Source organism: Erinaceus europaeus, chromosome 9, assembly GCF_950295315.1.
Source record: "Erinaceus europaeus chromosome 9, mEriEur2.1, whole genome shotgun sequence".
In the NCBI taxonomy this organism is placed as follows: domain Eukaryota; kingdom Metazoa; phylum Chordata; class Mammalia; order Eulipotyphla; family Erinaceidae; genus Erinaceus; species Erinaceus europaeus.
The window spans coordinates 52598927-52619937 of record NC_080170.1 but is presented as its reverse complement, the minus strand read 5'-3'; the positions used below and the strand labels follow the sequence as shown (position 1 = coordinate 52619937).

At 41.9% G+C, this 21011-nt stretch overlaps 1 protein-coding gene across 7 annotated transcripts in view; it reads left to right on the top strand.

The window, feature by feature from the left end:
* The window catches only part of RABGAP1L (RAB GTPase activating protein 1 like), a 527154-nt gene that overhangs the window by 448576 nt on the left and 57567 nt on the right, over positions 1 to 21011 (top strand). Inside the window, exons 1-2 of one of the 7 annotated variants that reach the window (XM_060197908.1) lie at positions 704 to 850; positions 3790 to 3999. The exons of 4 other annotated variants lie outside the window; for them this stretch is intronic. In XM_060197908.1, coding sequence (XP_060053891.1) covers positions 3889 to 3999 — 111 coding nt within the window. In that variant the 5' untranslated portion in view covers positions 704 to 850; positions 3790 to 3888. Of the gene's footprint in view, positions 1 to 703; positions 851 to 3789; positions 4000 to 21011 lie in introns of those variants that run through there. 2 more of the 7 variants (XM_060197911.1, XM_060197909.1) reach the window with 2 other exon arrangements.

Here is a 21011-nt window from a genome sequence, read left to right as displayed (position 1 = left end):
AGAACTAAGAGCCTGGAATTTGACACAAGAGTAATGGTTCTCTATTTACTTTTGTGCGATTTTAAAGAGAACTAAGAAAAAAATAGAGAGAACTAAGGTTTTACTTATCTTTTACTTTGGGTCCTTTACCTTTATAGGAAACAAAAAAACTGACTCTGTATATATTACTGGACTATTATAAAATCCAAAATATTCTGAAAAGCTTTCTTTGTTGAATACTTCCATGGGTTCTTCTCATTTTATCCCTTGATAAAAATCTCATTTGATCCTTTAATGAGATCAAGAGAAGCTTTTGAAAGTTTTATTTATTTTTTGTCACTTTGGCCTCAGAAAGACTTAAATAATAGCCAGTATAACACCTGCCGTTGAATCCTCTTACAGGGCAAAAGTTGGTATTAGAAAACCCACCCCACCCCCACCCCCACGGAAGTAGACTGCATTTGTCTTTACACCGTGTAGCAACACAGGTGGGAAGGGCTTCCTTAATATCTGAGATTAGTGATACCCTTAGTTCTTTAATCTGATGGAGATTTTAAGGTTTTGCCACCTGCAAATCCCCAATAAGCCTGTTTAGTGAAAGGAAACAGGACACATTGTCTTTGACTCTGCCTGAACACACGTGAGAACCTCTGATCTAGCTCTCCCTCTCCATTTACATGACCATGAGGAAATTGAAACCTGGGGAGGTTAAGTGATTCACCCAGTCTGACAGCTCGCCAGTTCCTGTTTAGCTGGGGACCATCCATTGGTTCCCTCTTGTTTTCTGCTGCCGGTATTATAAATCTTCTCCTGGTAAATTTTTAGCAGTGAATATTGTTGTCGGCCCTGCATCCTGCATTTTGGTCTAAAGGTAATTTCCGGCCCTGTTACCTGTAGTGGGGTTCTCTGGTGTGAAGAGGGTGATTACAGATACCCAGATGGAAACAATTCAGGGTGGGTTGGGTTGGGGGATGGGACATGGGATCAGTGAGACTCAATAGATTAGGCAAAAGAGAAAGAAAGCCTTCCTGCATGGAGTGAAGGACCATATGGAGACTGGGTGCAGGGCTCCTGGGGTTTAGAGGACAGTATTGTAGCTATTTATTCTGAGGCTGGAGAAAATGTCAGTAAAACACACACACACACACACACACACACACATTTTCTAATAGAACCTTCCTTTAAAAAAAAATATATATATATACATACATATATATTGGAACCACAAGTTTACATTGAAATTGTTTGGGAAGTGAAACATTTGGTTTTCCTTTTCAGACTCTGAAAGTGAATGTGGAGAGGAGCACTTTAAGGGTAACAAAAATTAAGGGTGAAAATTGAACTGAGGAACTGCTTGCTCTAGAAAGTCTGTGAACCATACCTGGTCTCTTAGATTAATAATGAAATTTTATTAGCAATGCTCATCACTGAACAAATAGAACAATCTTTGGTTGGTAATAAGTCAGAAATGTTTTAAAATACTTATTGTTTACCTAAGAACTTATTCAGAGTTCTAAAAGTACTGAATTATTTATTTGAAGTTGTTAGTCTTTTTATTATTATTACAGGAATAAAAGTTATCTTTACTGCCTTTGATTATATTTCTAACACAGTTAATTGAGCTCATGTAGCTATGATGCTTTAAATGTTTTATGAGTTTAATACACAGCAACTCGATTATTTGGCTGTGTTTTCCCAGACCTTTCTTTTCTTTTTCTTTTTTTTCCCCCAGACCTTTCTTAATCTGTAGTTTATATGAATGTTCTTAATTTACAAGATTACCTATTGTTGCTGAACCTACTTCCCCCAGTGCATACAGGCAACTGCTCAAATGAGGTTATAATTCCCATTTGCCCCTGGGCATGGGCCAGCAGGGAGTAATGCATTCTGGGAGGTTCTTTCTTACCTTCCACAACAGGTGGCTTTGTCACTGCACCTTATTCAGATAGCAGTGTGGAAGCACTGAGTCACTATATCCAAGAAAACAATGAAAGTGAGAGGAATTGCTTTCACATCTAGAAAATGGTGCTACAGGAGAAATGTGAAATCTTCTGGTGCCAGGGACTACAGAAAAACATCCACAGTATCTTTCAAAAGAGTACATCTGAAACGATAAAAAGGAGATCAAAAGGTATGACCTGCCCAGAGCCTTATGATACCTGCCTCCTGATTATCACCTAATTTTTGCTGGTTAGTCAGCATGAAGATAAATGTGCTGGAAATTTTCCTTAGTGAAAATAATGGTTAAATGACAAAGTTGCTTGGAGAGGAGGGGCAGAGGGTGGGGGTGGGGTAGGGAGGAAAAGAAAGAAAAGGTGCTTTACTGGTTCAAACAAGGATAAAACACAGTAGCTGTTTTAATCTTGAGGATTTATTTAGCATAATGCATTTTCCGGGGTTTTTTTAATAAGCCTATTAGACCTACTTCTGTTTCCTAGCAATAGGACATTTTTACCCCGTGTGTGTGTGTGTGTGTGTGTGTGTGTGTGTGTGTGTGTGTATTATTTAGGTGAAGATACCTTAATATATAAAGGGAAAACAGACACTAGAGATTGCATACTAAATTTGGTTTGTTTTCTGATAGGTCAAAAACAAACAAATAAGAACTACTAAATAATATCATACTGCTACTGGTTATTAGGACTAAAAATCCCAACCAGTATCTATTTTTTAAAAAATTTTCTGTCTAAATAATATTTCTCACATAGTGTCATAATCTACATAAAGAGAGGATTACTTAATTAGCACTAACTTCAACAGAATTTTTGAAAAAAATGGCTTCTGTAGCAGCCTTCATGTGTCTTCCTCTTCATCCTTTTAATTTTTTTTAAAGCACTATGTGTCATGCTTATGTAGGCCCCCTTGCAGTTGTGGATCACTTTCAGAGTTTTCATCTGGGCATACTGAGGCTCCTTTTCTCTCTCTAGCTGTATATAAAAGTATTAGTGACTCAGCACCAACAGTTCATGGCGATCTGCAGAGTTGGGTAATTAAGATACCTCAGACTTAAAAATAAAAGATGAAGACTTTTATCTATGATAAGAAGTTAGCCAGTTTAGAAATAAGACCCTTGTGTTACTTTCAGAGTAACAACAGAAAACTAAATTGTCATAATCAAGAAATACTTAAAATATTTTTGTGTGTGTGTGTGTGTGTGTGTGTGAGTGTGTGTGTGTGTGTGTGTGTGTGTGTGTGTGTGTGTGTGTGTGTGTGTGTGTGAGTGTTTCCCAGTGGGAAAAGGGAAAATGCTATTGCTGTCCCTGTTCCATTTTGTATATTGTGGTACTTTTTTTTTTTTTAACAGAAATGCTCTGAGGGGAAAATCTTTTTTTTTTTCTTCCATACTTCAGGAGATAATTGTTAACCACACCAAGAATTCTGTAATTCTGAAAAACTAAAGGTTGTCATCAATTTATTTTCTATGAATGTGAAAGAAAAAAAAAAGCAGAAAGAAAATCTACTTCTCTTCCAAGAAGAATCTTGATATAAATAAAACTGAAGAAGAAAAACTGTTTTAAAAATTTCTGATTACCAAGGACATAAAGCAATTTTTTTTTTTTTTGCTTTGTTGTTTTTTCCTCTAGTATGTTTTTAGTTAGGAAACTTTCTTTCAAGTTTAAAGAAGATTTCAAAAACTGAAATTTGTGGCTGCTGTGTTAAGAATGCAGGTATTTATAGAGTATACTTCCTTCATAGATAAGAGAACCACTCTTCTATTGGAGGTAAATTGTTAGACAAGCCTATGAGAGCTGCTTTTTTTTTTTTTTCTTGTTCCTTGTGGATTTTTAACACTCCACCCCTTGCACTCAGGTGGGTGTATATATTGGCTGTGAGCTGCAGTAGTTTTCTTTGGATAATCAAGTGTGGAACGGGGCAGCTGCTGCTGCTGTGGAAAGGTCTGCTGGCAAGATGATGGAAGAGATCTCCATTATGGTGGCCTATGACGCCCACGTTTTCAGCCAGCTGCAAGATGAAGACTTCCTCAGTAGTCTGGTGGCCATCAGCAAGCCCAGGTCTCTGGTAGGTGGTGCCTTGCCCACTGCTCCAGGGCTGTTTCTCTTCTGATGTGATAGTTACACTCCTGTAGCAACAGACTCAGTTTCCTGGGGATTATAATGGAAGTATTTCTGTGAGCTGTGTGCTAGAGGTTACTAGGAAGTCTACACGTTTACAATGATTTGTTTACTTACCTAGCTCTGTATACCTTAGTATTTGAAGTATATTGTGAATAAAATTTAGGATAATGAATGCATTTGTATGAGTGAGGTTGAAAGTCTTATAGAGCCAAACGTTCCCCCCTTGTTCCACAAAATTGCCTTGTATATCTGTATATGATTGCTAGATGAGGACTAACTAGTTTACACACATATCATTCAGTCTTTTGGAGAGAAATATCTTTTTCCATCAGACCGTGACATCCATATTGAGGACAATCTGAAGTCAAATAACTTTCAGTCTTTACATTCTTACTAAGAATAGCTGTTATAAAAGCAAGTTCTACTATCATTTTAGTTTTAAAATTTACAAATGTTAAATCTAGAGATTTTAAATTTTATTTTGGGATAGAGAGACAGCATAATAGTTCAACAAAAAACTTTCATGCCTGAGGCTCTGAGTTCCGAGGTCCAATCGCTGAGGTCCAAGGCAGAGTTGAGCAGTACTCTGCCTTTCTCTTTCTATCATTCATTAAAATATACAATATTGAAAAAAATCTATTTTATGAGAGACAAAGCGACCAGAGCACCACTCGGCTCAGGAATTTGGTAGTGTCAGGGTTAAAACCTAAGGTCTTGGGTATGCAGGTCCCTTGCTCTAATGCGTAGTCACCTCTTTAGCCCAATACTAATAATTAAAAAAAAATTTTCTTTTAAGATTTTTTTCTTATTAATTTTGGATAGAAATTGAGAGGAGAGGAAGAGGAGATAGAAGGGAAGGGGGGAGTCGGCGGTAGCGCAGCGGGTTAAGCGCAGGTGGCACAAAGCTCAAGGAGCGGCGTAAGGATCCTGGTTCAAGCCCCCGGCTTAAGTCCCGGCTCACCACCTGCAGGGGAGTCGCTTCACAGGCGGTGAAGCAGGTCTGCAGGTGTCTATTTTTCTCTCCCCCTCTCTGTCTTCCCCTCCTCTCTCCATTTCTCTCTGTCCTATCCAACAACAACAGCATTAATAACAATAATAATAGCAACAAGAGCAACAAGGGCAACAAAAATGAGGGGAAAAAATAACCACAACAAGGCTACAACAATAAGGGCAACAAAAGGGGGAAAAAATGGCCTCCAGGAGCAGTGGATTCATGGTACAGGCACTGAGCCCCAGCAATAATCCTGGAGGCAAAAAAAAAAAAAAAAAAAGGGAAGAGGGAAAGATCTGCAGCAGAGGCTTCACAGCACATAAAGGTTCCCCCCTGCAGGTGGGGACTGGGAACTTGAACCCTGGTCCTTGCTTATGGTAAAGTGTGCACTCAACTGGATATGCCATTGCCTGGCCCCAATACTTGTAAATTTTTAAAAACCATTCTCCAGGGGCATACTGTGTATATCTAGGCATAAATGAAAAATCAAATCATTGCAAATACTTGTTTTCTTCTTATTTTTAAACATTCTTATAATGACTTTTGACTTTTTAATTTAATTTTTGATACAAGAGAGAAATTGAGAAGGAAAGTGGAATAAATAGGGAGAGAGATAGTGAGACACCTGCAGCATTGCTTCATCACTCATAGAGCCTCCCCCCGAAGGTTAGCACTGGGGGCTTCTACCTGAGTCCTTGCACATGGTAGCGTGTGTGCTTTATCTAGTACACCACTGCATGGCCCCACAGCTGTTGAATTTAACATCTCATGATTCTTATATTTTAAACAAACATTTTCCAACCATCCTGAAGTACCCTCTTGTCATTACAAGCAACAAAAAGAGGTTATCATATTACTTACTTTATGTGTACAAAACCCTTCTTTATCTCAAGTCATAGGAACCTTCAAAATAAGACAATGATATTTTCAAATGGTAAATTACTATACAAAAATAAAGGGGAAACTTGGGGTTGATTTTAAAAGACTTAAGGGATCTAGCAACTCTTGTGCTCATCTTGTTTTGATACTGATTTGAATACATTTTTAAGGTGATCAGAGAAAGTTGACAACTAATTACATATGTAATAATGGGAAATTATTTCATTGTTATATGTTGGAAACTAAAAAATGTATAGAAACATAGTTGAGATAATTATATTTGAAGTATCTGCAAAAATTGAAAATGATCCACGGGGGGTGCTAGTCATATGGGTGAAACTAAATGGGTGTGTTGATAGCTGTTGATACTGGGTGTGGATAGGGAATTCATTATTAATAGAGAGTTTATAAGGGTTCATTATATTGTACTTCTGTAAATATTTTATAAATACAGTGTAAAATAATCAGCTAAAAGTGTAGCAAAAGCAAAATACAAAACAAAAATACTAAACATCTAGCCTACTGCATTCCTTTTTGATATATGTTCACAGTTATGCACATTATCTGGAGATCATTGTCAACTCTAAATGCATATATAACAACTCAGGATAGGATACTCTGGTTATAGATAAGCCTTAAACTGCATTTTATCCACTAATTTTTTCAATAGTCCACTATGGAAACTTACTGAAAGAATGAAAATTTCTGTTTATATCGGATCTTCTTATTGAAGATCTTATTAAGGAACCTGGGCTGTCTTTTTTTTTTTTAATATTTATTTATTTATTTATTCTCTTTTGTTGTTTTATTGTTGTAGTTATTATTGTTGTCAACATTGTTGGATAGGACAGAGAGAAATGGAGAGAGAAGGGGAAGACAGAGAGGGGGGAGAGAAAGATAGACACCTGCAGACCTGCTTCACCGCCTGTGAAGCGATTTCCCTGCAGGTGGGGAGCCAGAGGCTCGAACCAGGATCCTTATGCCGCTCCTTGTGCTTTGCACCACCTACGCTTAACCTGCTGCGCTACTGCCTGACTCCCTGGGATGTCTTTTAAAGCTTTTCTAGGCCAAAGGGGAGGAGAAATAAAAACAGAAGTAAAGTGGCACAGTGTAAAGGGCAGAAGAGACTGAAGAGGTGGGCTGTGAATAAATTGCAGGGAGCTCAGGGAGCTTCCTGCTCTTAAAAGGGCAGGATATCATAGTGTGTGCTTGCCAGTAGGACATAGGAGTATAGGACATTAGGCAGTGTACTTGTGTGTGTGTTTGCAGGAGACAGGGAAAATGAGTGAAAAAAGAGTGTGCTTACCAAGAAATATTTCACTTTTATGTTACAGGAATGCCATTTATACTGATAGGGATTGGAGAGCTAGCTCACTGTGTAGGGCATCTGCCTTGCCATATGTGAGACCCAGGTTTGAACCTTGGCACCATATGAAAGTTGATATGGCATTGGAGGAAGCTCTTGTACTTGAATCATTTTCTCTCTATCTGAATGAAAAAGTGGTCCTGAAGGAAGTCATACTTGTATAAGGCCCTGGCTTGAAACTGGGTAGTGCATGTGGCAAAGGAGCATACTATCCAAGTGAAATGTTTTACTGACCTGTGTATCAAACTTAAAAACAAAGAAAGAGTACAGTGGTTGGGGTGTTGACTTTAGTGCCATCTTTACTGGAGATATTTAAATTTCTTTATCATATTTGAAATTTGGAAGACTTAACAAGTAAAGTCTTTTGAAGGTGCTACTTGGTTTTAGTTTTCTGAAAACTGCATACTAACACTGTGCTAAGACAAAATCTGTCATTTGCTCTATATTGTATAAAAGAAATACAGTCATTGGGGACAAGGTGGTGGCATACTGTATTAAGCACACATAGTATGAAATATAAGGACCCACATAAGGATTCTGGTTCGAGCCCCTGACTCCCCGCCTGCAGAGGGGTCACTTCACAAGCTGTGAAGCAGGTCTTTAGGTGTCTTTCTCTCTCCCTCTCTATCTTCCCCTCTCCTCTCAATTTCTCTCTGTACTATCCAAAAAAAAAAAAAAAGGCCACAGGAGCAGTGGATTCATAGTGCAGGCATGAAACCCCAGTAATAACCCTGGAGCAAAAAAGAAAAGAAATATAGTTGACACTTATATAACTCAGATTATATACAAGGTATTATAAGCTATTTCTCAGTCAGATTTACTGCTTTTCTCTGATGAGATTTGGCATGTTCAGGGGTGTTATGGCCATAGACCTGCTTTTCTCTGAAGTGAATTATATTCTTTTAAAAAACATTTATTTATTTATTCCCTGTTGTTGCCCTTGTTGTTTTATTGTTGTAGTTATTGTTGTTGTTGTTATTGATGTCACTGTTGGATAGGACAGAGAGAGGAGGAGAAGACATAGGGGGAGAGAAAAAGATAGACACCTGCAGACCTGTTTCACCATTTGTGAAGCGACTCCCCTGCAGGTGGGGAGCCAGGGGCTCGAACTAGGATCCTCACACCAGTCCTTGGGCTTTGTGCCACGTGTGCTTAACTGGCTGTGTTACTGCCCGACTCCCGTGAATTACATTATTGCTTACACAAAATTCTCTTCGGAACAGTTACAGAAAGCATTTAAAAATTTTCTTAGTTTAGGATTAAATATTTCTCTTACTTAACTTTCAGAATGGACAATATTTTCCTCATGTGAATGGCTAATATTTCATAAGTACAATGGTTTTAGTGTGAATACTGAGTTTTTTTTCCTTTATTGGGGAATTAATGTTTTACATTTGACAGTAAATACAATAGTTTGTACATGCATAACATTTCTCAGTTTTCCACATAACAACACAACCACCACTAGGTACTCTGTCATCCTTTTCTAGGACCTGTACTCTCCCTCCCAACCCACTCCAGAGTCTTTTATTTTGGTGCAATACACCAACTCCAGTTTGAGTCTTTTCTTGTTCATAAATGACCCCATGACTTTCTGACATTGTTGATGGAGGGTCATAGAAAACACACACACACACACACACACACACACACACACACACACACACTGAAAACCATGCTACAAACAAGACTAAAAGGAAATTATACTCTGTGATACTATTGCTACATATGCTGTGAATATTCAGTTTTTCTTTGTTCTGTTTAATTGTTTTAAAGGCTAGCTATGAACTACTTAATTTATTTCATTAATGTCTCCATCTATATTTTTCAAAATGTGACTAGATCATGCTAATCCCTTAAAAATGAATGATAATGCAAGGAGATCAAATTGCTATATAGCTTTCTTTAAGCACATCACTAATAATAAAAAGGAATAGTAACTCTAAACCTGGCTTTTTCCTTTCAAACCATCCAAAAATTAAGAAATACCTAGAGCTATTAAGATTAAAAAGAGCCTAGTTATCAGTAACAGAAAGAAAGAACTTCTATGTTACCATGTGATTAAGTTGATATTAAAGTGAAAGTCTAGTAAAATATAAATGATTCCAGAGTTTTTAGAAAGGTGTCCCAGTGATAATAGTACTCTTGCTTCCCTCTAAATTCAACCTATTACTTCTTTTCTTTTCTTTTTTTTTTTTTTTGCCTCCAGGATTATTGCTGGGGCTCAGTGCCTACACTACAAATCCACTGGTCCTGGAGGCCATTTTTTCCCATTTTGTTGCCCTTGCTATTGTCATTATTGTTGCCACTGATGTTGTTGTTGCATAGGACAGAGAAAAGTCGAGAAAGGAGGGGAAGACAGAGGGGGAGAGAAAGATAGACACCTGCAGACCTGTTTCACCGCTTGTGAAGCGACCCCCCCTGCAGGTGGGGAGCCAGGGGTTCAAACCAGGATTCTTGAGCTGGTCCTTGCGCTTCGCACCATGTGCGCTTAACCCGCTGCGCTACCGCCTGACCCCCTACTTTTTTCTTTTATTACTCACTGGCTGAAATTAACTAAATCGCATTTTGAGACAAAATTATTCTTTCCCTTGAGCCTGGGCAAGTGCACAAGTCTTTTTAAAAAGAAACATGGTTTACTTGCACAAAACTGATCAGTTTTGAGAGATCGTTAACACCCTTGAAGTGGTTTTTGTGGGTGTGAAACAAATGGTGAGAATTTGAATTGGTCCCTCTTATTATAGTATTGAAATTAAGTCTACTTAATTTATCAAGTCATTTTCATGCCCTGATTTTATATACTTGTATCTATCAATAAACATTGTGATACTTGAAAAAAAAATTATTCTTTCCCCCATCACAGACATCTAAGAGTCTGCTGGTAGTGCTCTCAGAAGGAATGTAAAGTTTCATCAAGGTCTCTCTCTCTCTCTCTGTCAGCATTCCTATCACCACTCCCTTTCCCAGTATTTATTACTTCTTTTTGTTTGTCTTCACCCTCAGGGCCAGCTATTTCAGATGCCTTGAGGGAGAGAGGCAAAGACACTATAGCACCTAAGTTTCCCTCAGTGTGGTGGGAGTGGGGCTCAAGCCTGGGTTGTGTGCATGGAAAGCAGGCATCCTCCCAGGGAGACTATTTTGCCAGCCTCATTCTCCTTTATTTTTATATCAACCTAGGATAAATAGTGGGGGAAAGAGCACACCTGTTACACTTATTATGCATGCTGAAGAATGCTTTGAATATGTATTTACATTCAAATGCACAATTTAAAGTTCAAATAGGAACTATTGATAGCTTACTAACCAATGCATGCCCTGGCAGGCTTGGCTGATTCAGATTAAAATTTAATTTATTTTCTGTTGAATTATTTCAGTTTTTTAATCTATAAAGTGGCCATGAAGAGAACATTGCTTTCTGATAAGTGTTAGAAGAGACCAGGATATATTACAGACATTTGGGATTACTACGATATGCTGCTACAAATACAGTCTCTCTCCCTCTCCCTCTCTCTGTTCTCCTAAAAATTAAATGAGAACACTGGTGAGGCAGTTAGTTCAGTGAATGCTCTCACAAATTGTCTCATCTCATGAGCAAAGGACTATTAAGGCTGGAATAGGTCTAAAGGAAACAGTGGGATAATTATATAAAGCAGCATAGGGACTTGGAAAAGAAGGAGGGACGAATAAAAGGAGAAAATGGGCTAGCCAGTTACTCTGATGCCCTGCTGGAGTACTTTGGATGCTAGCTCCCACAGGAGACTTGAAGCCTCTTTTTCTAAAGATGATGCCAGGGATTTCCAGTTTGTCACTTGTGGAAAGGTAGCCTAGAATTTATTGGAGGAAATTCTGTGCACCAAGCCATCTACCGAGTAGCTGCATTGGTTACTGCAACAAGAATCTGCAGCAGTGTGTTGACAGGGATCCCATCACCTGTGCAAAATATTAAAGGGATTTACCACATTACCAATGAGAAGAGTTAACAAGTGTTTAGATTTAAACATATGACGGTGGTGTGAATAAACAGATTTGTTCAGTTAATAAACAGTTAATCTGGGAGTTGGGCCGTAGTGCAGCGTGTTAAGTGTAGGTGGCGCAAAGCGCAAAGACTGGCGTAAGGATCCAGGTTGGAGCCCTGGCTCCCCACCTGCAGGGGTGTCGCTTCACAAGTGGTGAAGCAGGTCTGCAGGTGTCTCCCCCTCTCTGTCTTCCCCTCCTCTTTCCATTTCTCTGCCCTGTCCAACAACAATGACATCAATAACAACAACAATAATAACTACAACAATAAAACAAAGGCAACAACAGGGAATAAATAAATAAATATATTTTTAAAATAAACAGTTAATCTTGCAATAATAGGTACACTGCTGTGACTTAGGAAGCAGTAGATCCTTTGAATCATAGATAAGTTGAATAATGATCGAGACAGCTTGATGGTTATTATAAGCATCCCATTGCATAATATTGGAACAACTATTGTGGTGCCAACTTGAATGGGTATCAGGAATGTCATTGAGAAAAGGTGGCCATTCTCACTTTGCATCTAGAAATTTGAGATCCCAGTAAGAGACACTTGTGGGGATTGGGCAGTAGTGCAGCGGGTTAAGCACATATGGCGCAAAGCGCAGGGATCTCGGTTCAAGCCCTGGCTCCCCACCTGCAGGGGGAGGGTCGCTTCACAGGCGGTGAAGCAGGTCTACAGGTGTCTATTTTTCTTTCCCCCCTCCCCCGTCTTCCCCTCCTCTGTCTACTTATCTCTGTCCTATCCAACAACAATGACATCAATAACCACAACAATAAAACAACAAAAGGGGGGAAAAAAGAGAGAGACACTTGTTTAATGGTTAGAACACTGTCATTAACAAAAGCTATTTACCCACCATACTGATACATACCTATACTGAGTTTGTGCTGGATATGTTCTAAACTGATAGATACTGAAATAGCAGCATTATGTTCAAGGGAAGGGGCCCTTTTGATGATCTGCAATTTCTTTGTTCTGTAAATGGGAGACAGGCCAAGCATTCTGAAACTACTTCCTCCTCATTGGGTTGGCACATAGATTTTATCTAGCAAGCCAAATTGGGTGGTGGTGGTGGGGTAGTCAGAACAATTCCATGTGCCAGAGATGGAAAAACAATGAGGTGAATATTGTTTTTATGTAAATATTCACTTTTAATAATACATTCAAATAGTGGTTAGAATAAAAAAACTATGAAAATGCATCTACACATTCAAAATCTGAGCATTTTTTATTCTCATTGTTATTTAGCATGCATGTGTGTTTTGGCAGTATTTCATCAATTCCAGTTTAGTGCAAGAAGCCAAATCTTCCCTCATTTGGTTTATCAGTTCTGATATGAGCTGGTATGAGTTCATATGGTTGCAAATAATAAACTTCCAAACTATCATAAACAAGAAAGGAATTTATTATACACACATTACACATGCCAGGTGTGTTCCAATAATCTGAGGGCAGGAATTCAGCTAGGAGTGTTCTCCCTGTCTCTTGCCATTTAATAACTCCTCACTTTGCATCAGCATTATTTTTCTCTTTCTCTAGTTCATCATCTGCTTCATTCCTCTGGTAGAACATGCTGCCCTGTAGCAGCCAGGCTCCCAGTCCCTTAGGGACATAGGGAGTTAGGTTAAGATTCTTCAGAGGAGATAGGAGTATGGACAATAAGGTGACATAGTACAGTACAGAGCCACTGGGCATAGGCTGATCTAGAAGCCAGGCCTTAAGGCTCCATCATCTCCCTAGAACACTGACCTTAGCCTGGTGGTCTGACCTCCCTGAACTTTGGGTTTGCCTTCTGTAAAACCAGAATCGGCTTAGAAGTACTTTTAGAATTAAATTAGTGAGGCCAGGCAGTAGTGCAGCGGGTCAAGTACACATGGCATGAAGCATACAAACCGGTGCAAGGATCTTGGTTCAATCCCCCAGCTCCCCACTGTTGTTAAAATTCGGAGGCTCTTGCCAGGCTGGCTTGCTTCACGGCTGGTAGCTGAGGACTTATTCTGATGCAGTCTCCGCCCCCAGGTTTTTCTATGCCTCGCTAAATCCTAGAGTGCCCCCTTTCAACCAATCCTGGCTCCGCCCCCAGGTTTTCCTATGCCTCGCTAAATCCTAGAGTGCCCCCTTTCAACCAATCCTGGCCCTACACGTCACCCCTGGTTGTCGCCCAATAAAAAGCCCCCTCACCCCTCCCCTCGCTCTCTGGGCTCTCGGCTCTCCCTCTCTGAGGTCTCGCTCCCTGCTCTCCCCCCGTGGTCGGCCATTGCTGGCTGGCTCCACGTGGTCTGAACCAAACCTCCCCCCCATCCTATAATAAAGATCTGTGTACCCCTTTGCTCTGGACGTCCGCTCTCTTCTCCGCGGTGCAGCCCGACACCAGACCACCTCAACAACATCTGGCGCCCATCGTGTTCCGTACCCACACCACGCCCGGCCTGAGGTCTCCGAAACCGCCCAGACACAGGTAAGTGGCATCCGCCCACTTCTGTGGCCCCGCGTTTCCCTCCACTATGGGAAATTTCTCGTTTTATGAGGAGGTGTCCCAGTCATTATTTCTTGACCTGGGACAGATTCCCGCTGTCATAAAAGGTTTAATTTTCGCTACCCCTTGGATTTTTTTAACTGTGGTCGCCACTTTCAAGATATGTAAAACGTGGTATGCCATAAGGATAAGTGACCTTGAGGCTGAGGTACGAGAGTTAAATCACATGTGCTTAAGACTTAGACATCCTAAGCGATCAGCGGCTAAACCCAAGAATTCTGTTCCCACAGACACGCACACGTGTTCGGACGCTCCTCCTCTGACCCCACCCCCTTCCGCCGTTCAGGTTTCAGCTACGCCTGCGTTCCTGAACCCTGCCCCTTCCGTCCCGGTTTCAGCTTCCGTTTCAGCTCCGCCTGAGGCGCCTGCGTTCCTGAACCCCGCCCCTTCCATCCCGGTTTCAGCTCCACCTGCGTTCCTGAACCCTGCCCCTTCCGTCCCGGTTTCAGCTTCCATTTCAGCTCCGCCTGAGGCGCCTGCGTTCCTGAACCCCGCCCCTTCCATCCCGGTTTCAGCTCCACCTGCGTTCCTGAACCCTGCCCCTTCCGTCCCGGTTTCAGCTTCGCCCACGGCCCCTGCCTCCGCGGTTTCAACTCTGCCTGCAGCTTCTGCGTTCCTGAACCCCGCCCCTGCCCCTGCTGTCCCAGTTTCAGCTCCGCCTGCAGCTTCCATTTTCCTGACCCCGCCCCCGGCCCCTGCTGCCGCGGTTTCAGCTCCGCCTGAGGCTTCCTCGTCCCTGACCCCGCCCCCTGCTGATACATCACCATTAAGAGATCTAGTGGCAGAGATACGAGAGCTAAAGGATATTTTTTCAGCATTTAAGGATTTTAAACCATGTGCAGTCCACCCCGGGAGCTCCGTCCCCGTAGATATGCGTTTAGTCTCCCCTGCAGCCACTACAGCAGTTTCTACTGAACTTTCCACTTCTGTAGCTCCCTCTCCCGCGCCACCGGACCAAATCCACACATTCCCGGTAAACTTGGCCCCTTCTAAACAAAACCCTCAGCCGTGGCAGCCATATTCCTCGAAAGAACTTGGAACGCTCAGGCAAGCAGTCAGGGAGGACGGTATGCACTCTCCATGGACCAAGTCCGTTTTGAGAAGCTTTTACCAGCATTTAAATACACCACAAGACTGGAAAGAACTGGCTCGTGCTGCACTCCCAGACCCTCTCTATCTTCAGTGGCAGGCATGTTTCCGCGATGAGTGCTCTAGGCAATCGCAGGAAAATAGTAACAAACAGATAGAATGGAATTCTGATGCTTTGTTTGGAGCAGGAGCTTATGAATCTGGAGCTCAGCAGGCAGAAGCCAGGTTTCCAACTGGTTATTTTGAACAGGTACGCATCTGTGCAACACAAGCATGGGAAAGGGTGACCACACCTGATGTAGATCCATCAGCTCCCATTAACTCTTTTCACCAAGGCTCTGATGAGTCATTGGCGAGCTTCATCTCAAGGGTGAAGAGAAGCTTAGAGAGAAAGGTTTATAATCCTGACGTCCGCACACTACTCCTGCGCTCTATTGTCTGGGAAGGCATGACACCACAATTCCGTCAGGTATGCCTTAATCTTAAACACCTACACCCAGATAATTGGATTCTAGCGACACAGGAGCTTACATCAGGCAATTATGGGACACCCGCTACGACGCAGGTCTATGCAGTTGCCCCACGTAAGCAAAACGGGGCCTGCTTTCAGTGCGGTCGCCAAGGACATTGGCGTAACCAATGTCCTGATAAGTTGCGACCACGCCTCCAGTCAGGGAAACCACGCCTCCAGCCAGAGCAACCCCGCTTTCAGTCAGGGAGCCAGAGACCACGTACTGTTTGTCCAAGATGTCGTAAGGGGTTTCATTGGAAGAGAGATTGTTGGTCCCAATTTCATAAAGATGGTTCGCCCCTGAATGGTACAAATTCGGGGCCTGAGATTTTGTGGACCACTCCTGTTTTAGAACAAGGTCACCCTTCTATGACAGTAAAGATTGGCAATATTCCTTTTAAATTTTTGATTGACACGGGGGCAGCAAAGACAATTTTAAGGCAAGAAGAGGTTCCCCAAGATTGGGAACTCATCCCTGGACCCAGTTTACATGGAATAGGAGGGATGACAAGAGCATTTTGCACACGAGACTCGCTTATGTGGGAAGACCCAGAAGGTTCTACTGGACACTTCCGCCCTTTGGTAGCTAATATTAGCACCAACTTACTGGGCAGGGATCTTCTGGAGTGTCTTAATGTTAGGATATCCACAGACGCCTCTGCAGAGCGTAAAACTCATTCCCGCGATACCAGGTCTATTCAGCACCCCCAATACTAAATGCCACTGTTCGTAGCCAAACACCCCGCTTAAGCTGGCTTTCTAATGAGCCTGTCTGGGTGGAACAGTGGCCTTTACCTAGGGATAAGCTAAAAATTTTAAAAGAGCTCGTCCGAGAGCAGTTGTCCTTGGGACACATTCGTCATTCTCGAAGCCCATGGAATACTCCTGTCTTTGTGATTAAAAAGCGCTCGGGAAAATGGCGCCTCCTTCAAGATCTCCGTGCAGTAAATAAAACCATGCAGGTCTGGGGCTCCCCCCAAAGGGGTTTGCCTCTTGCTTCTGCAATTCCCACGGGAATTCCAATCATAGCTATTGATATACAAGATTGTTTTTTCTCTATCCCCTTGCATCCGCGAGATTGTAAACGTTTTGCCTTCTCTGTTCCGTCTATTAATAATGCCAGCCCCGCTGACAGATTTGAATGGGTGGTGCTGCCCCAGGGTATGGCCAATAGTCCTACAATTTGTCAGGAGGCTGTTAAATCTGCCCTTGTCCCATATATTCATAAGGGCCTTAATATTTTTCATTATACAGATGATATTTTAATATGGGGAAAATCAGATACAGATCTCTATGCCTTACGTGATTTTCTCATTCCTGCATTAAAGAAAAGCGGCCTTAATGTAGCCCCTGAGAAGATACAGCTAATCCCTCCAATATCCTTCCTAGGTTCAGAGATTTCTCTAACGCAAATTCGTCCCTTAAAACCTAATGTTACCTTCCCTTCTAACCTTACTCTTGCTTCTTTACAAAGTTTTCTAGGAAATTTAAATTGGCTTAGGCAGTATCTCTATCTGCCCACAAGCTGCCTCCAACCACTGTTTGACCTGTTGAAAGGAAACAAACAGCCCTCTTCAAAACGTAAGTTAACTCCCGAGGCCTCCTTGGCACTGGAAAGGGTTAACCAGGCCCTCCAGGACATGCACCTTGTTCGATTCTCCCCCTCCTCTCCAGTAAACCTTCTAATCTTCAACTCCACCCCCACAGTAGTAGGGGCACTGTGGCAAGACCATGGGGTTCTCGAATGGCTTCACACGCCAGTAGGAGGAGCTCCAAGACTCCTCACTGAGATAGATGCGTTAGCATTCATGGTTCGCCAAGGGAGAAATAGGTCTGTGCAGGTCTTAGGGAAAGAACCGGATTTAATCATTCTGCCCTTTTCTCTCACAGATACAGAGTGGCTTATACGCCATCATTCCCGCTTTGCCATAAGCTTCGTGGGGTTTCCAGGACAAATAGATAACCATTTTCCTTCTAATAAATTGATAGCTTCTTTACCTCTTCTGCCTCTACTAGCACCTAAACTTTTCTCTCGGGATCCCATTCCCTCTGCTCCTACAATCTTTACTGATGGCGGAAAAAGGGGAGCTGCTGCCCTTATATATTACCCAGACAAACAATCTCCTAAACCTCTCTTTACTGAGCTTCCTGATAATTCCCCTCAGTACAAAGAACTTTATGCTGTTTTTCTTGCACTAAAAGCTGTACCAGAATCCTTCAACCTTTTTTCTGACAGTGTGTATACTGTTAACTTACTTCCATGGCTTGCTCGTTCGTATGTGAAAATTGATGACAACCCACTTTCCCCTCTCTTGATTCAAATCGCCTCTATGCTCTGTTCTCGAACCCAACCACTGTATATTCAACACCTTCGTTCCCACAGCCCTCTTCCTGGTTCCCTGTCCGAAGGGAATGCCGCAGTTGACCGCCTTGCCTCCACAGGAACTTTCCCAGTCTCTGTCTCTGATCCTGCTAATTTTCACTCTCTAACCCATGTTAATCTTAAAGGCCTTCAAGCTCGATTCCCTGATGTTCCTGTACCACAGTTAAAACATATCCTTGCTACATGCTCTTCTTGTGCAAATCTCATAAAGACACCTGCTATCCAGACCCTTGGGGTTAACCCCCGAGGTTTAAAAGCTAATGCTATTTGGCAAATTGATGTCACCCACATACCAAACTTTGGCAAACAAAAATATGTGTTTGTCTCAATTGATACCTTTTCTAAATTTATGTGGGCTACAGCTCAGACAGGAGAAAGTGCTAAAAAGCTTGTAAGCCATATGCTCTCTTGTTTTGCCGTTATGGGGGTCCCATTACTTTTGAAAACAGACAATGCACCTATGTTTTCAAGCAAACAATTTAAAGATTTTTGTTCCCTCTGGAATATTACTCATACCACGGGCATTCCCTACAATCCACAGGGACAAGGCATTGTCGAAAGGGCCCATCAAACACTGAAGGCTCAACTAAATAAAGATAAAGGAGGAACATATCCCCCCAATATCCAGCTAGCAAAAGCCTTAACTACGTTAAATCTCTTTAATATTTACAATAACTCAGCCTTACCCCCTATTATTCTTCACTGGCAAACACCATCTACCCTCCCATCTATTAAGGTGAAATGGAGAGACCCACTCGATAAAGTTTGGAAAGGGCCTGACCCATTATTGACCATGGGAAGGGGTTTCGCATGCATTTTCCCTCAAAATTTCTCTAAACCTGTCTGGGTTCCTGCCCGCCATGTCCGACAATACCCGCAGGATGGCGCTGTTATTCCTGAAGAACAAGAAATACTACAAGAGGACCAGATGCAGGATACATCCCAGGACCCGTAATACGACATGGCAGAACCTGCAAATCTGGCTCACAGAGACCTCTCTCCTACCCTTTCCCTGTATGTCTTATTTTATAACTGGCCAGTTGTTTTTGTGAATGAGTGTGTTAAATGACAAAATTTTTTTTCTTTTTTTTTGCATGACCCATCTGCTTGGAGTACTCTAAAAGGTTATTGGCCTTATATAAAAATGCTGGACGCAGCCAAAGTTTCTGGAGACGTCCAGAAACATTCCAAAAAATTTTTTTTCTTTCTCCCTCTTTTGAATTTTATATATAGTATTGGTATATATGTAAGTGTTTAGTCTTAAACTGTGTGACTAATGACAGATTTTAAATTGTTTTTAAATAATGTGTTTTTATAACAAAAGTTCTTTTTCCTCCAGTTTGTTATAACTAAATGTTTATGGGTATGTCTCAAGTTTGGTAACACTAACTTAACGGTCAGAAGTGTAACCCTACAGCTACACTTTTACCAGACAAGGTAAATATTAATTGTTAAGGTAACTTACTATTTAGGTAAAAGTCTAAATGTTCAACGTGACTATTCATTCCCAAAACTAAACTATATAAATTTTATATACAGGACACCTTTGAAGGGCCCCCAAAGGTGCCCTGTAAACTATCTTGTGGAAATTAATCCACAACAGATCTGGCATCAATCTGGCACTGTAAACGTTAAAATCATTGTCACGAATATGCGTTAACTCTCTAAGCAATTTGAGTCTGTTTAAAATACATATTTTAGCTAAAATTGGTCTCAAGATCCTGCGGTAGAGGCTGCTACAGGAGGTCACATTAGATGACCTTTTAATAAATCATAAAGAGATTCTAAACCAATTATAATCATCGAGGTACCAACTATAACAAACCTATAACTTGTTACCAGTTCAAATTAACCACGAGAAGCAGATTGTTTGTGTTTCTTTCACAGGAATCCCGGAAAAACCATCTGAACCCCTGCACACCCTGACGTCACTCACTAGATGGCACGACTACCGTGGCACACCCCCCGAAACCCTAGATGTCACTCAACGTGATCTGAAGAACCTGATACACGAATTCCAAGGACAGAACTTTCTTCATGCCTGGTTACCGTTCCTGCTTCTGACCTGCTTGTTACGTGCTGGCAGTTCCAGCTAGCTATCTACAAAAGAGCAACATTCCAACAGCTGACCTCCCTCATGCAGCGTTGCATCCCCTGCCAATTCCTCCCCTAGCCATCTACTTCGGACTGAGACTTGTATCGGACTTTCTGACATACCCTATATACATTTTACACAATTTTAAAGCAGCTTATTTCCCTTCACGCTGCTGGTTTTTCATAGACTAATCCTGAGTAATTCATAGACTTTACAGACTGTTGCCTTGAGGACTATACAATGCCAAATAGCCCCTCTGTTTGGTGGGTCATGCCTCCTGCCGCCCCCTCATTATGTACCCTTGCCCTTTTCCCCACTCAAGCAGGGAATGTTCCTTTACACACCAATCCTTCCCTTCACACCCCACTGACTTTTACTTCTCCCCTTCGTGTCCCTTCCTATTTTGTTATGTCATTTAGGCTTATGTCCAAAAGGTTTCTGCCCCATGATAGTCTTTTATAGACTTTGTACATCTTATGCAATTACTAGATAGAAAGATAGAAAAGATGTAGAGATACTGTGAAGAGATGGTTGAGCAGGCTGCGCTTAAACCTATGAGATGAGTCTCTCCAGGTAAGTCTCTCTCTCTGAAGAGGGGTTGAGCACAGGAGGACATTTAAATCTCACAAGGTTGGCAGCCATTTAAGCCTTCCCTCCTCCACAGAAAGTCCTACATCTTCCCACCTGAGCATGGCATTCCTCTAAAACATTTAAGCATGCTCCATTTTTCTTTACTGTGTCCATTTAGATATAAAGGGATAGGAGGAGATGTTGCTGAGGACTTATTCTGATGCAGTCTCCGCCCCCAGGTTTTTCTATGCCTCGCTAAATCCTAGAGTGCCCCCTTTCAACCAATCCTGGCTCCGCCCCCAGGTTTTCCTATGCCTCGCTAAATCCTAGAGTGCCCCCTTTCAACCAATCCTGGCCCTACACGTCACCCCTGGTTGTCGCCCAATAAAAAGCCCCCTCACCCCTCCCCTCGCTCTCTGGGCTCTCGGCTCTCCCTCTCTGAGGTCTCGCTCCCTGCTCTCCCCCCGTGGTCGGCCATTGCTGGCTGGCTCCACGTGGTCTGAACCAAACCTCCC